Source organism: Amblyomma mixtum, chromosome 3 (genome assembly GCF_055824585.1).
Source record: "Amblyomma mixtum isolate Tamu chromosome 3, ASM5582458v1, whole genome shotgun sequence".
NCBI classification, from domain to species: domain Eukaryota; kingdom Metazoa; phylum Arthropoda; class Arachnida; order Ixodida; family Ixodidae; genus Amblyomma; species Amblyomma mixtum.
In genome coordinates this window covers 397,111,459-397,124,896 of record NC_143014.1, presented here as the reverse complement: position 1 = coordinate 397,124,896, position 13,438 = coordinate 397,111,459, and the positions used below count along the sequence as shown (strand labels likewise).

Sequence of the window (13,438 nt, the reverse complement as noted above, 5' to 3'; positions counted from 1 at the left end):
TATTTAGTTAGAAGGGTAGTAAACATTTGCCGGAAATTAACTTGTCGGATTGTTTCTAAAAAGACTAATCAGATGTACCATGCTCTAATGATAGAGTTATCGTAAGCACCTGGATAGTTAAATGTTCAGTAAATGGGCAGACTGCTGGTAACCGATCCCCGCTAGATGAGAGCAAATATTACAGTCGAACTTCAATTGTGGCCAAAAAGCAAAACTGAAACGATGTCCAGCAACGCCTTCAGCCTACGTTCAGAATAGTGAAAAACTGGATTTAGATCCAAATAGCGTGCCAGCAGGCCGGTCAGTTATTAAATAGGCAAATCAATTTGTTGAAGATGACACGCATTCTCACCCTGTTGGAAAAGCTGGGGAGTCAACGGTCACAGGTCCAGGAATTCTTTGCATTCTCTTCCAGTTGCTGCAAAAGAGCGCTGTTTTTTCCGGATCTTCCTCATTTCGCTCATACATACTGAAGTTTTTCAGAAAGCTCTTCAGCGTTCGCCTACTTTCTTCTCAGTCTGATCTTCTTCTGAAGGGTTTTTTTTTAATAGTCTACATTACCTGCTCACCAAGGTGTGGTAAATGGCTACTTTTGCACTCTGGAATTTGAGTATACTTGAAGGGAAATAAATTGATCTGCCCCTTACCCATCACTTGTAAACAGTTGTTAACTTAGACGACGCTGAGTGGGAAGAAAAATGTATATTTAATTTAATGTCTGAGTGTGACAAGAGCTATGAGGGACGCCGTTGTGGAGGGCCTCGGATAAATTTCGACTACCTCGGGTTCTTTAACTTGCGCTGGCATTGCACGGTAGACGGGCTTGCTTTGAGCTCCGTTCCGGCCACGTTCGAACCCACGCTCAGCAGCCGAGCGCCAAACCTATTGGCAAGAGTGGGAAAAAAAGTCCTCGAGTAGCACGAAGTTCATATTCACTCTGAGTCGTCTTCCTTTCCTCTTTCTGAGCGCATAATTTTTTATTGCTCACTCACAGTTTTGTCAGTCAACGTTTTTGTACGTAGGCCGCACATTAATGTACGGCCAACTATTCAGAGGGGGCCATTAATTCGAAAAATAGGACACTATTGCCTGTTGTCAGTGACAAAAAAAAATTTTTTTTGCACTCTTTTCTTCTTCCCAGGCACCAGGAATTCTTAAAGGACTGTCCGAGTGGCTTCATGACCAAATCGGTGAGTAGCTGTATTGTTCGATTGAAGTGTTGCGGAATTACCAGGTTGTTTGTCCGATACGAAACCGCAGATTTGCACTGCTGCGCAGATACCCACCATCGATTACTTCATGCAGTTGCTGTGTCCACGGCAACAATGCCGTGGTCAAGCTGCTCAGCCAGTTCACGTCTGCCTACTGCAACTTCAATACAGGCAGTAAATGTATGAACAACCTTCTAATCCTTCGGTCGCGTAGAGCTCGTTGACAATGCGACAATGTGGCAAAAGCTGATGTAGTTTTCTTTTTCTCATCCTTTGGTTTCTTCTTTTTTTTGGCTTACAAGCTCAGAAACCTGAAAATGCAGGCTCCTCTGTATGTTTGCAGAGGCACTGAAAGAAACATATCACCAGTCACCTATTCAAGGGCTACATAGTTATGGAGAGTCTTCGTCGAGGTCGCTAATACCGCGTTCGGTAAAGTGTCACCAACTAATTTCATGGGCTACAGCTGTTGGCAACTGGAAGTTAGCGACTCCAGTCCGGGCCAGCCTTCCGTCTTTTATTATCCTTTCCCCGTACACGCTACAGCTTCGTTTCGTGTTGTATGCATATGGCCACTGCGTACAGCGAGCGCCTGGTGACAAGACTGCTCTGTGAGGTGACTTATTTATGAGTAACGTTGGCAAGGTGCAAATCGACCTGCTTGGATAAGCACAAAACTTCTGAGTTGAAGATTCCAGAGGCGCACAGTGCTTCCTTACGCGCTGGCATAAAAGACGTTCATATAGTCGAGGAAAATTTTAGGGAACCTTTGAACTTACCGTAAAGGGAATACGATAACACTGGTGGTGGTCCTCTGGCAAAGGACGCCGGGAAATAAAATATGTTTTGATGCCTACTGAAGTTAAAATTCTTATCCCTCGTCGAGAGAGACTGCAGCTAGACTCGGGCATGAAGGCACAACAAACGCTATAACACAAGGGCCTGATTGGACCTTGCAGTCAACTCAAACTACGCCATCGCGGTAGGTACTTGGTGTAGTGCAGTTGGCTTGCCGGACCGTTAGTATCCATGTCTTACCTTTACGGAGCGCCACCTGCCACGTTCCTCTGGAACGTCCCCGGCGGGGATAATGATAGGGTTAATTATTGACGTGATCGCCACCATAGTTCATGCAGTGAGCTGGGTCTCTTGCCTGTGCTCGCTCCTTTAAGAACATTTGCTCGTACAGATAAGTCCGGCAGAGCCACCAGCGGAAAGTTCGCAGCACTTGATGGAGGATTCTCTTTCCAAACGCGCAGCACCCATAGAATGTATTTGCAATGATAGTTGCAACGGTATCGCGATCAGAACAGGCTATGACCGCAGAGGGAACAGAGGAGTAAGCTCGAGCCAGAACACGATTTCTTCTCAGGACTCGCTCTGATCCGGAAACGTGCGCTTCGGGTTGGTTCAAGCTAGCGCAGCTTGAATGCAACGATTGATACCCTCCTGTTTCTTCCTAGAGCTTTACTCGCCTCCACGTTCGATGCCTCGGGCGGTATTAGCGTCTCTCTAGCCGACGGAGCGCTCCCCGCCGGAAGTGTCGGCGCCCGGCCGATACAAATGCGTGTCCTGTGTCGGAATAGAGGCAAGGGCATATGGGGTATAGATGGCCGGGATTACCGCCCCGTTGGAGTGTTCCGTCGCGGAAGATTACGCAAGAGTGCTCTCGTGTAACTGGGAAGCTGGGAAGGAAAGCCGCGGAGGGTATGTTAGTGATATGACACAGCTCAGCATCTTTTTCCTTCGTGATATGCGCACAAATCTCTAGTTCGACACTCGATATGTCGCGACATGAGCCATTTGGTTCATTTTGTGCAACCTAGTTGTATTGAAGAAAATTTCGAAGACCTTTATTCGTAATGAACGTCATTCTTGCTTACCCAGAGGTGAATATCGCATTTGTAGGAACTGGAACCCATTTGGCCAATACATCGCATTCGCTTTCTCTCAATTACTTGGCAATCCGCCATTTTCGGGACAGTCTATTATCGTCTATTCCACATGTTCTTTTCCCCTCGTTGCGAAGAACAAACTGAGACTGCCGTTCCTGTTTGCCACTGTCCTCCACGCCATCAATACTGCTGTGTTCGAACACTATTCTAAAGGGGAAAACAGTTTGGCTCATCATCGTCGCGGTCTCACGTGCAGCAATTAGTGGCAGAAAACCGCGAGGAAGATGCTCTTCGAAGCCTAGGCATGAACACACAAAGTGAGAAGCAAGCCACACTTTACTGGTTAAGTTTTTGACGAAAAGACGTCTTCGTGCGGGTAACTGAGGCCAGCATTAGCATGAAATATATGGGCCCTTCCACGCGAGGAAGAAAGTCCTCAGTAGCTAGAGAGAAAAGGAAGAGTGTAATGGGGGAAGAGGGAGGTATGGCACTGCATATAAATTGATATACATTGTCTTGAATACGTCTTCATAACATAAGAATTCGTGTTTTGTTCAGCGCATTGAGCTTTCCCCCTTCTGTTGTAGTTAAGCTCCTGGTTCATCGAGCAGTTGTCCCAATATTTTCCCTGAAAACATGTACCCTTTAGCGTACTGAACTTGTAACTGCTTGTGGTACACATTATGTGTAAAGAGCAACGAGGCTGTTCTACAGTAGCATGAATTTGAATATATTTTATTGAACCCGTACAACATGGCACAAATTCCCAATGTCGCAATTTCGCGATTAACTAGAAATCAGCAAATTATTCGCTAAACCAGAAGAGTTTCAAGCACCTGGTTTCAACGCAGGCGTTAATCAATTAACGACCCATGCAAGGTGAGTAAACAAATTTTTCCTCCAGCAAATTCACCCTTATTCTTCCCGCAACTTTTCCCTCAACAAAGAGTCGTTCTACAGTTGTAAATTAGCGCTTCCTTTTCCTACACATTGCTTTCACGTTGATGCCAAATATTGTTAGCAGAAAGAACTGGCTACTGACAACATGCCGACATGAGGCATTGACTGCAAGCTCTATGCTGTCGTGTGTACACGGTTTGCAACCACTTGTCGACAGTGGTGTTCCGTCCGTCCTTACTCCTGTTACCACCTGGCTGTGTACTATCCGCTTTACATTCTCCCGCAGCTCGCTCCGTTGCCCTGAGGGACTATCGGTTATCAACTCCTTGCTTTGCCGATGTCCTTTTATTCTTCTATATTTTAGCGCTTTCTGCGCAATGTCATCCAGCGCTCGTCCAAAAGCACAGGGGAGCTGTAGCATTGGAGCACACTGATGTGTGCATGCTTCGGTTGGCGTACTACTTATGTTTTCGGCGTAAAAGACTCCACGTTTCGCTGCATTCTAGCTGTGCATAAGAGAGCTGTTGGCGATGGCGCCGAAGGCAGTTCACATAGCTTGTGAAGCATCTATGCCTTTTGGCGTTGCAATACATTACACTTAACTTGACACTTCAGGGTTCATGTAAATTTCGCGAGCCATTTGACTAGAGACCACGCAGTTCATTTTGCCGATTTGGCCTTTGAGAAACTTTTCCGACATAATAATTACTGATATTCAGCGTAAAAAGTGGTGTCAAGTCCTGTCCTATTTTGAACGCACATCAGCTCTGCTTTCTCAACGAAGCAGCGCGCATGCCTCGTTCGCTGCCAATCAGCAGTGCGGAGCATATAGTGGAAGCCCTTCATCATGCCATTCATGCTGCAGCACCGCGCACCGCTCCCATAAGCAACGCGACGCGGCGCAGTCCAGCGGTGTCCTACCGTGACCAATCTGTTTATGGGGTAGGGCATTCCTATAGGTAGTGGAAGAAGTCGGTTGAAAGCATGAGAGGAGTTAGCGTGAAGAAGCTTTCGTTTGTAGAATGTAGAATGTTTCGTTTGTAGAATGTGGTTATGTGGATGTGTAGTAGAAAAGGCCGACGTGGTCTCTTGTGTGTGGTTGGGTGCGTGATCGTCCGCTGCCCGGGATTTTGGAATTTGGAGCATGCGCGCCAGTTGTGAGCAGTGGCTGTATTTAAAGTGAGGGAAACTCCATCCCAGTGATTTTTCTGGAGAACACTGCTGCTGCGGCTGCTGTTGTGACCATGCGAAGAAAAGCAAATTTCACAGGCCTGCTGATTGGTTCCTATTGGGGCAGTATAACTGCGCACGAAGACAAAGGGTTTTTAAACAAAGAGGTGAGGAAGGAAAGATCAAATGAAAAGAAGCGCATCACAGCAACCGCGTCTGGTCAGCACTAAATGGCAAGCATCACCTCAAGTTTTGTCTTGCGAGGAAGCGCATTCTACCGAATCCACGGCCCGCACAACGCGCACGCTCTCCATCTCTCCATTACATGCGCGATCGAATTTCCTTCAAGGTGCGGCCTGAAGTGCTCTCCGGAGAAATCAGAGATCGTCCGTATAGAGGGATACAACTGCGGGACTACTACTGACCTCATTAACATCATCCTTAAAGGAAAGCAAGTACGGGAAGTACCACTCATCAGAATCCAGGGACTGTGGTTGCAAAGCGACAGGAAAGTGAGCACGCAATCACACTACCAAACATGTCGACCACTCGTCACAAGAACGATACACAGAGTGGCAAGAACACGGAAAGGAATGAGACGAAGGCACGATCAGACTAGTTCAGGCACTCGTCATCAGCAGAGTGTTATACGGCCTACCGTTCATCCCTCTTCAAAAGGAAGAACTGAACAAACTCAGCGCAATGATTACGGCAGCATACAAGAACGCCCTGGGTTTACCACCCTACACCGCTAACGACAGGTCGGAAGCCCTAGGCATATACAGCACGTTTAAACACAACACGTTTAAAGATATACAGGAAGCCGTCCTACTGTGTCAGAAAGAGCACTTTCTCAGAACAGAGAGAGGCAGGCATATATTAATTAAAGAAGGCTGCCCATGCTGACCTAAAGCTTATCCAGTCCACAACGAATATATCACCAGAGTACAGGGGGCGGGTATCCGTAGCCCCAACCCCGAAGAGTATGTCTGAGCAAAGAAGTGAAGGCAAAACAAAAGCCCGGATAGACTACATCCACCGAACAGTGGGAGGAGAGCTAAGGCTATCTATGTAGACGCAGCTATGTACCCAAACAAGTCTAGGCCTACAGCAGCGGCGGCCGTAGTGAACGCCAATCTTCAAGAAATCAGGAGCATGACACACACGGCACGCACGGTCACCGAGGCAGAAACCGCAGCGATTGCACTAGCCATTGATCACAGGGATGCCGCAAACCAAGAACTATACATAATCACCGACTTACACGTGGCATGTCGGCTCCTCTTAGCAGGAAGAATACATGAGAGGTTGCACAAACTAACAAACTGCAGAAGCTCGTCTAAGCCACCGCTCAATCACCAAATCACCTGGATACCAGCACACTCAAGACTCGGGGGCAAGGGTTATTAATTATTGTTTCTTAGGTTGGGACACAACCTCTGTCTCCCATATTACGAAACTTCATATATTGCAAAAGAAAGCCGTTCGTAAAACTAACAACATTGAACATGATGCAGCCACAAAGCCTGTCTTTGAGGCGCTACACATTGTACCTATTACGCAATTTCACCATGTCCTTTTGCATAAGAGATATAAATCCAACATTAATCAAGCACTGCGTTTCTCGCTAGTTTCTGAAGACTAATTTGTGAAGACTAACACGAAGACAGCTAGGTTTTTGCCTCGAACGCGAACTATCGTAGACAAACACCGTCCTATAACTTCTCGTTAATTCTCAATAAGAGCAATGCACTGTAATTAGTATAGCACTCCGATTTCCCTTCCATTTTCCCCGCAGAATTCGTTATATGCATTATCAACCTGTGTGTTATTGTCACACTATCTGAAATTTTATTGCTATACAAAGGTGAACATTGGTATGATATTTTTTCTCTTGATTTGAACACTTCATGTTTATGTCTCATATTAATGTTCTCTTATTGTATATTGTGAAATAACACCTTTTTTTCTTTTATAAACATGTTGATAGGCATATTATGTGCTATAGCGCAGTAGCGTTGTTTACATTTAGGTTCTATACTCAGTTAAGCTGCTGTAGGGGACAGGGACCCCACGTCACACAAAAATGTGCCTATGATGTTGGACGGTAAACGCTCTGTGTGCGTGCAGCCCATCAAGTAGAGAAAAAGCTTCGAAGGGGAAACTCAAGACGCCACACTTTATAAAATGACTGAACAACAAACAAAACAGCACACTACACATACAGAAAGATAACGCTACATAAAACATCGCACTCCTACCACACTAATGGTCCTCACGCGTAAACCTCAAAGTCACACTCATACAAGCTTGCTACCAAACGCGGGCGGTCCGCACGCTATCTTGGACGAGGAGAACGGACAAAATCTCAGCTGGTACCTTGTTTCAAGAGACATCGCTGTTTGCCCCCGGCCCTCGCATCGCTGATGTGGAATAAACGTGATTGATTGATTGATTGATTGATTGATTGATTGACGGATTGATTGATTGATTGATTGATTGATTGATTGATTGATTGATTGATTGATTGATTGATTGATTGATTGATTGATTGATTGATTGATTGATTGATTGATTGATTGATTGAGGTCTAGGATAGCATAGCTCAAGGACATTCACACCGAGCAACATATGCACAGACTAACGCCTCCTAACCATACACCACACCAGATTACAATACTTTCGGTCAATGCGTAAACTCCTGCCTCCCGCCCCCCCGACACACACACACGCAAAAGGGGCTGAGAGCACAGAGGGCTAGGGACTGCAGGCAACTCCAAACCAACATCTTCCCAAATATATATAAATACAGAGTAATATTACCTGAAAAGTACAAAGACGCATTCCTGTGATGAGACGAAAGGCCCACAGCATAATACGCTACGTGGGGCTGCAGGGGCAAAAAAATAAACAACCTACAAGCACACTACACGGAGCAGCAGTAGGAGGCCACTCTGTCCAGCTCTGACCTGATGATTCAGAGCAACGTGGTGTCCCAGGCAAGAAAAGCAGACATGTCCATTGGAGTCCTGAAATAAGGACGCGCCACCCGCAGCAGAAGACTTCATCTTCATTTTCATTTACCAATAAATGTTTATACCTCTACTTCAAGGCGCGGTCGGCGCCAGCTACCGTATCAGACACCACAACTGCGCTCCACAGCTACGTACCCCACTGAACATCAGGAGGTGCTCCACGTTCCATGTAAGCGTGCAGCGTGTTTTCTTTACAGTTGTTGCACAGCTCTACCACCAGGGCTAGTAGTGCCCGACGACCCACGCTGACGGGTCTCTCCAACTCTCTTGCTGTGTACTGACGCACAGGCACACTCTAGTGACGGCATGTAATTCACACGTCCCCCTGTCCTCCAGCATCGACCAGAGCTCTCGAACAGCGCAGTCGTTGTATAGTGAGGTGGCCATCTCACTGAGTTTCGTGTCGATGCCTGGCGACCTGTCATCAAGTGGCCAACATTAATCCTCGACGCGTCGCATAGGCGTGGCTGCATTCCCGCTGACGTGAATTTCCCTTGCGGACTCGTAAAAAAGAAAGCTGTCGCGGCTGTCACGAGAACCCGTCATTACGAGTGCTGTGCCGCGTTGCTCGCTGAAATAGTGGGCGCGTGGGCTTTCCCGGTCAAATTATTTCAGTCTGGCCTAAGGTACCGGTATGCTAGAGGATATGACCATAAAGCATGAACAAAAAGTAAATTCCCGACATTAAATAGAAAAGAAAGTACTACTGCCACGAGGTCCCTTACTTCTGGCTTATTTCATTATGGCAACATGCGTTCGTAACGAAATGACTGACCAGGACGGCCCTGTAAAATTGTGGGGCCACACTGATCTTTAATCACCTCTTCATTCAGCGGCAGACTTGTCAAAATAAACATTTAGCCTTGCTTGAACGTTGGCCCTTATGAGATTTTTTTTGCACGACTAGTACGGCTTTCACTGCCACACCAAGCTACTCAGCTTCATTTGAAGAGCACCTGGATAAGCCGCGAATTTCCACCCGTTCAGCCAGCGGGCAAGATTGAGGCTCCAACACAGGGCGGGGCCCACGATTGTCGCGACCGGCCGCCGCCAGCCTGCATGCAGCGTGCTCCGGGCTCGAGCGCGACACACACAGCAAAGAAAGAAAGGTTCGATGGAATCGAGCACGCCGCAACGAGACGAGGCGTGGGGCACAAGAAAACGGAAGAAGTGCCGGAGGCGCCCCGCGCATATATAGGACCCGAGACAGCAAATCATGCAGCAGTGTCTACTGCAGAGAAATAGTGCGATGCATGGAAAAGATAGGGTAAAAATAGTTATTTTTTTTTCACGCAGTATTTCCTGCACGCGCTAAGGCATATGTACAGGAACAGACTACATGCCCATAATATTTACAAAGCAGACAGCTAATGGCATGCGTTGCGCTAGCATAACATAGAAACCAGCTAAAAGGCAGGCAAGGAGAGACAAGACACCAACAATAATGGCCGCCAGTCGGATGGAAAGTCGCTTTCGGTGTAGACGACCATCAACTGGAGGGAAAGATTTCCTGTCCCCGGAGGAGCCTTGCTGACGCATGCCACAGCAGCGGTGTTTTTCGTATGTAAGGGATCAACTAGCGTTCGCTTAGCATCGTAGACGTGCCATAATTTTCGTATTTTCTCTCCCTTTTTTTTCACGTGGGTACAGTGCCTCTACATTCGGCTTTCTGTGAGAGCCGCAAGCAGCAGCACAGATGGTGGCCGTCGCACGGAAATGGACCCTTTTGCTCGGAGGCGCTGTATTGTAAACCCCAGAAGCCTGGGCAACTGGATTCTAGAAGCCTGGTGTGCATGCGCACCTTTTTTGTTTATTGGCAGGTCTGCACAACTCCTGGCTTCGCGACAAGCCTGGTACTGAGATTACGAGCTGGCGAAGATCTTTCGCTGATCTTGAGTTTTGTTTCTGCTCATCTCGAGTTGGTGCATCTGAATAAAAACCCTGACGGATGTTTCGTATCTGTTCACGCGACAAAGGGATTCTGTGAACGCAAAGAGGATATCAGGAACCAGTAAACGAAGGAGGAAGTTGAGCACTTTATTTCTGAATACTTTAAGTTATACAAATGTACTGGAATGATTGGAAATGAATATCGATCATGTCTCTAGAACACTGAACTGCTCAGCGAGGGACGAAGAACGTTTATTACGGCATTGCAGTCATGGACTTACAGGCGTCGGCGAACGCAGAATTAGAGCCAGGCGGCTGGTTCCACTGAACACTGATTGTAATAAGGGAGTAATTACTCATTGGCATCCACCCGAGCGCAGCCATACGGCTACAAAGGAAAGCTATACAGCTTTCTCAGAAACTTCGTAGTTAAAGAAAAATTCGCCCTGGTCCGGGGTTCGAACCCAGGACCACCGCTACACCGGAGCAGTCGCTCTACCAATTGAGCTAACCAGGACGGCAAGCTTATGGTAGGACGAGAGCGAATTGATCAATAACTCGAAGTGGGAACTATGTTTGGTCAAATGTTTAGGGGTCAAATGTTTCATCCGAACACTGATTGTTCGGATGAAAGTGGAGGCTACTTCTGTGAAAAGGCAAGCCAGCTCTGAAACTATGACCGCGAGCAGATCAGCTAAATGAAAGTTTGGCAAGATGCTTGTCAATCAGGGGACGAATATGATGGTGGCAGATGTGATCAAAAAGGCAGGAGACGAGAACAAAGTTAAAGGTCAGGTAGGATATGCGCACCTTTAAACTGCCGTCACAAGTGTAACGCGGGTGGCTATTTAAGGGAAATCTCTGGACGATTAGGCCGGCTTCAGAGATATAATAAGCCCAGACTGACCCGGGTCCCAAAGTTCGGATACACGCTCCGTTTTGGAGAAAGCTAGCGTTTTTATAAAGTTCACTTTAACGGACTAATCGCAAAAGAGAAGTTGGAAAGTATGTATTCCATAATGAGATTACCGTATTTATTTCGTAGTCCACAGGTCATGATACATTATTGGGGACATGAAGCCCGTGACGCCTCTATGAGTTGGACCGGCAGAATAAAAAAGCCCTGTAAGAAGAACGTGAATGCGTTCGTGGTAATACCTTGAAAAGATTTTAACATAGTTTTAAAATTATTTCAATTCTCTTGCACAAATCACTTACTGCACCAGTCAGCTACACTGCCGTGCTGTCCAAAAGTTTGCAAGCATAACAGGGGTTAGTTATCTTGCAAATGAGCGATACATCTGTTTTGTTCGCAAATATATTTCCAGGATTACGGGGTCATTAGCTTGACAGAACAGTAACGCAAATAATGAATAAAAACGATAGGCTCAAGCCCCACGTTCAGTGTAAAACCGCTCGGGAAGGGAAAGAAGCAGACGAATATTCATTAGAGATAACAAAGTGGGTGCAATTAGAAGGAAATTTACCTTCCTTCAAATCCACTTAAACATGAGCGGGTCAGTGCTGAGCACCCCGAGTTTAAGCACAGGTATATCACCGAAAACCGAATAGCACACCTCAGCGAAATCTCCAAACTTCAAACCAAAAAAAAAACGCCCGCAAACGAGTCGTTAATGAAGAGCGTTTGCTCATTTTTCGCACGGAAACATTTTCTTCAAACAGGGATGATATAGTGAAAAAAAGAGTCCATTCGCAGACAATCCATTCGAGGAGAGTTCATGGCGTGCTTTAAAATTTTGTTTGGGGTGCCGGTCAATGATATCATTGGGGTGACATGTGCAACGAAACCTGTTTCTCATATGAAATGACAGGTCCCGAGTGAGTGAGTACTTGAGTAGTGAAACGATCTTTCCCCCGTCCAGTTGTTGGCCAGACTAGAACATCGTTATCCTCTGTTATGCTCATCCTTAGAGCCGCCCGCCGCACGATTGCACCCCTGGCGTACCACATACATGCGGCGTCCAGAGCACTAAGCTGCGCCTCGGCTTCGTCCATGGCCCGCACTCAACGTGACCGAGGTGACAGCCGCCGCTAGTGGTTCTATCAGAATTACCTGCGCACCTACGCTACTGCATGGGCTAGCAGGTTGCTGCGGCATCCAGTCTCCGGCCTTAAGCGGGACCGGCTTTTACTGAAGAAGGCCGGTCCCGCAGTTGAAACGTCAAAGATATTGTTCCCTAACCATATGCCACTTAACTGTGGTCAGCCTTCAAATGAGTTGTTAACCTACCACTTTAAAAGTAAGAATTTTCCCCGGCAGTGTTATAAAAAAGTCAGTGCATACTGATGAAACGTTTAGCGTTAACTGGTTGCTCCATCTTGCCTCATTATTTTCATGAAAGGTGCGTATTTGAAACGCATAAATTTTTTACCCATCTACGCTATTTTTTTGGCTGCAAAGTTCTAAGATGCGTTAACACGTTTTGGCGGGCTAGTTGGTCAAGCATCTTGAATAAACAGCGCGAACGAAGACGAGCACAAAAGACAAAGAAACGGACGACACAGCGCTGTGTCGTCCGTTTCTTTGTCTTTTGTGCTCGTCTTCGTTCGCACTGTTTATTCAAGTTCTAAGAGCCGAAATAAGATTTTGTACTGTTTCAAAGAGAACAGAGGATATAATTTGGTGAAAATAAATTCAAGTTAAAATTCTTTTTTACGTTCTGCACGAATCCAAATATGCAATTTTGGAAAATTGGAAAAGCTGCGTTTTACACCTCTTGTGAGGTGCAATTTTTCTTTTTGCAAGAAAACCACAGTTTTTCTTGGAAATAAACGTCCAATTCACTGTGTCAAGAGAACTGTTTATGACGTGTAACAAAATTTAATTGAAAACAAAAGCTGCGCGTAGAACCTCGGTTCCCGTCTTTATCTGAACTGAGCCATATACAGAGCGTTTCACCTGAGGTTCTACGCCTTTTTAAATGAGGTTTTTTGCGTTAGAAGAGGGCTTTTCTTCGGCATAGCATTGCCAGCGGTGTAGTACATCAGGATACAGCTAAGACGTGCTAACTAGTAGGCTGGTTAACTAATACTGAATAGTTAACTTTTTTACTATTACCATTAGGATAATTAATTATTAAGAAGCGTGTAGCCCACCGTAATTATTATCTATAACACTTTTCAGAATTTTGAAAAGGTGGTTACCTTCGGCAATGTGGCCCAACAATTTCTGGCTGTTTTGACGAGTTACGTGCACTGGAGAGGTTGCTTTGCCTGCAAGCTTCTCGAAAGCGCATGTATTTTGGCGCAATATATCCAGATTTTGTTGGGTCACAGCGCCGAGAGCAACCGCATTTTCTAAATTCTAAAAACCGAT

The 13,438-nt window shown here is 46.2% G+C and overlaps 1 protein-coding gene across 1 annotated transcript in view; it reads left to right on the top strand.

Moving 5' to 3' along the window:
- LOC149357285 (frequenin-1-like) overlaps positions 1-13,438 on the top strand; it is a 410,602-nt gene that overhangs the window by 305,163 nt on the left and 92,001 nt on the right. The window contains exon 3 of the mRNA XM_089584489.1: positions 1,142-1,190. Within this exon, the coding sequence (XP_089440615.1) occupies positions 1,142-1,190 (49 nt within the window). The remainder of the gene's footprint in view (positions 1-1,141; positions 1,191-13,438) is intronic.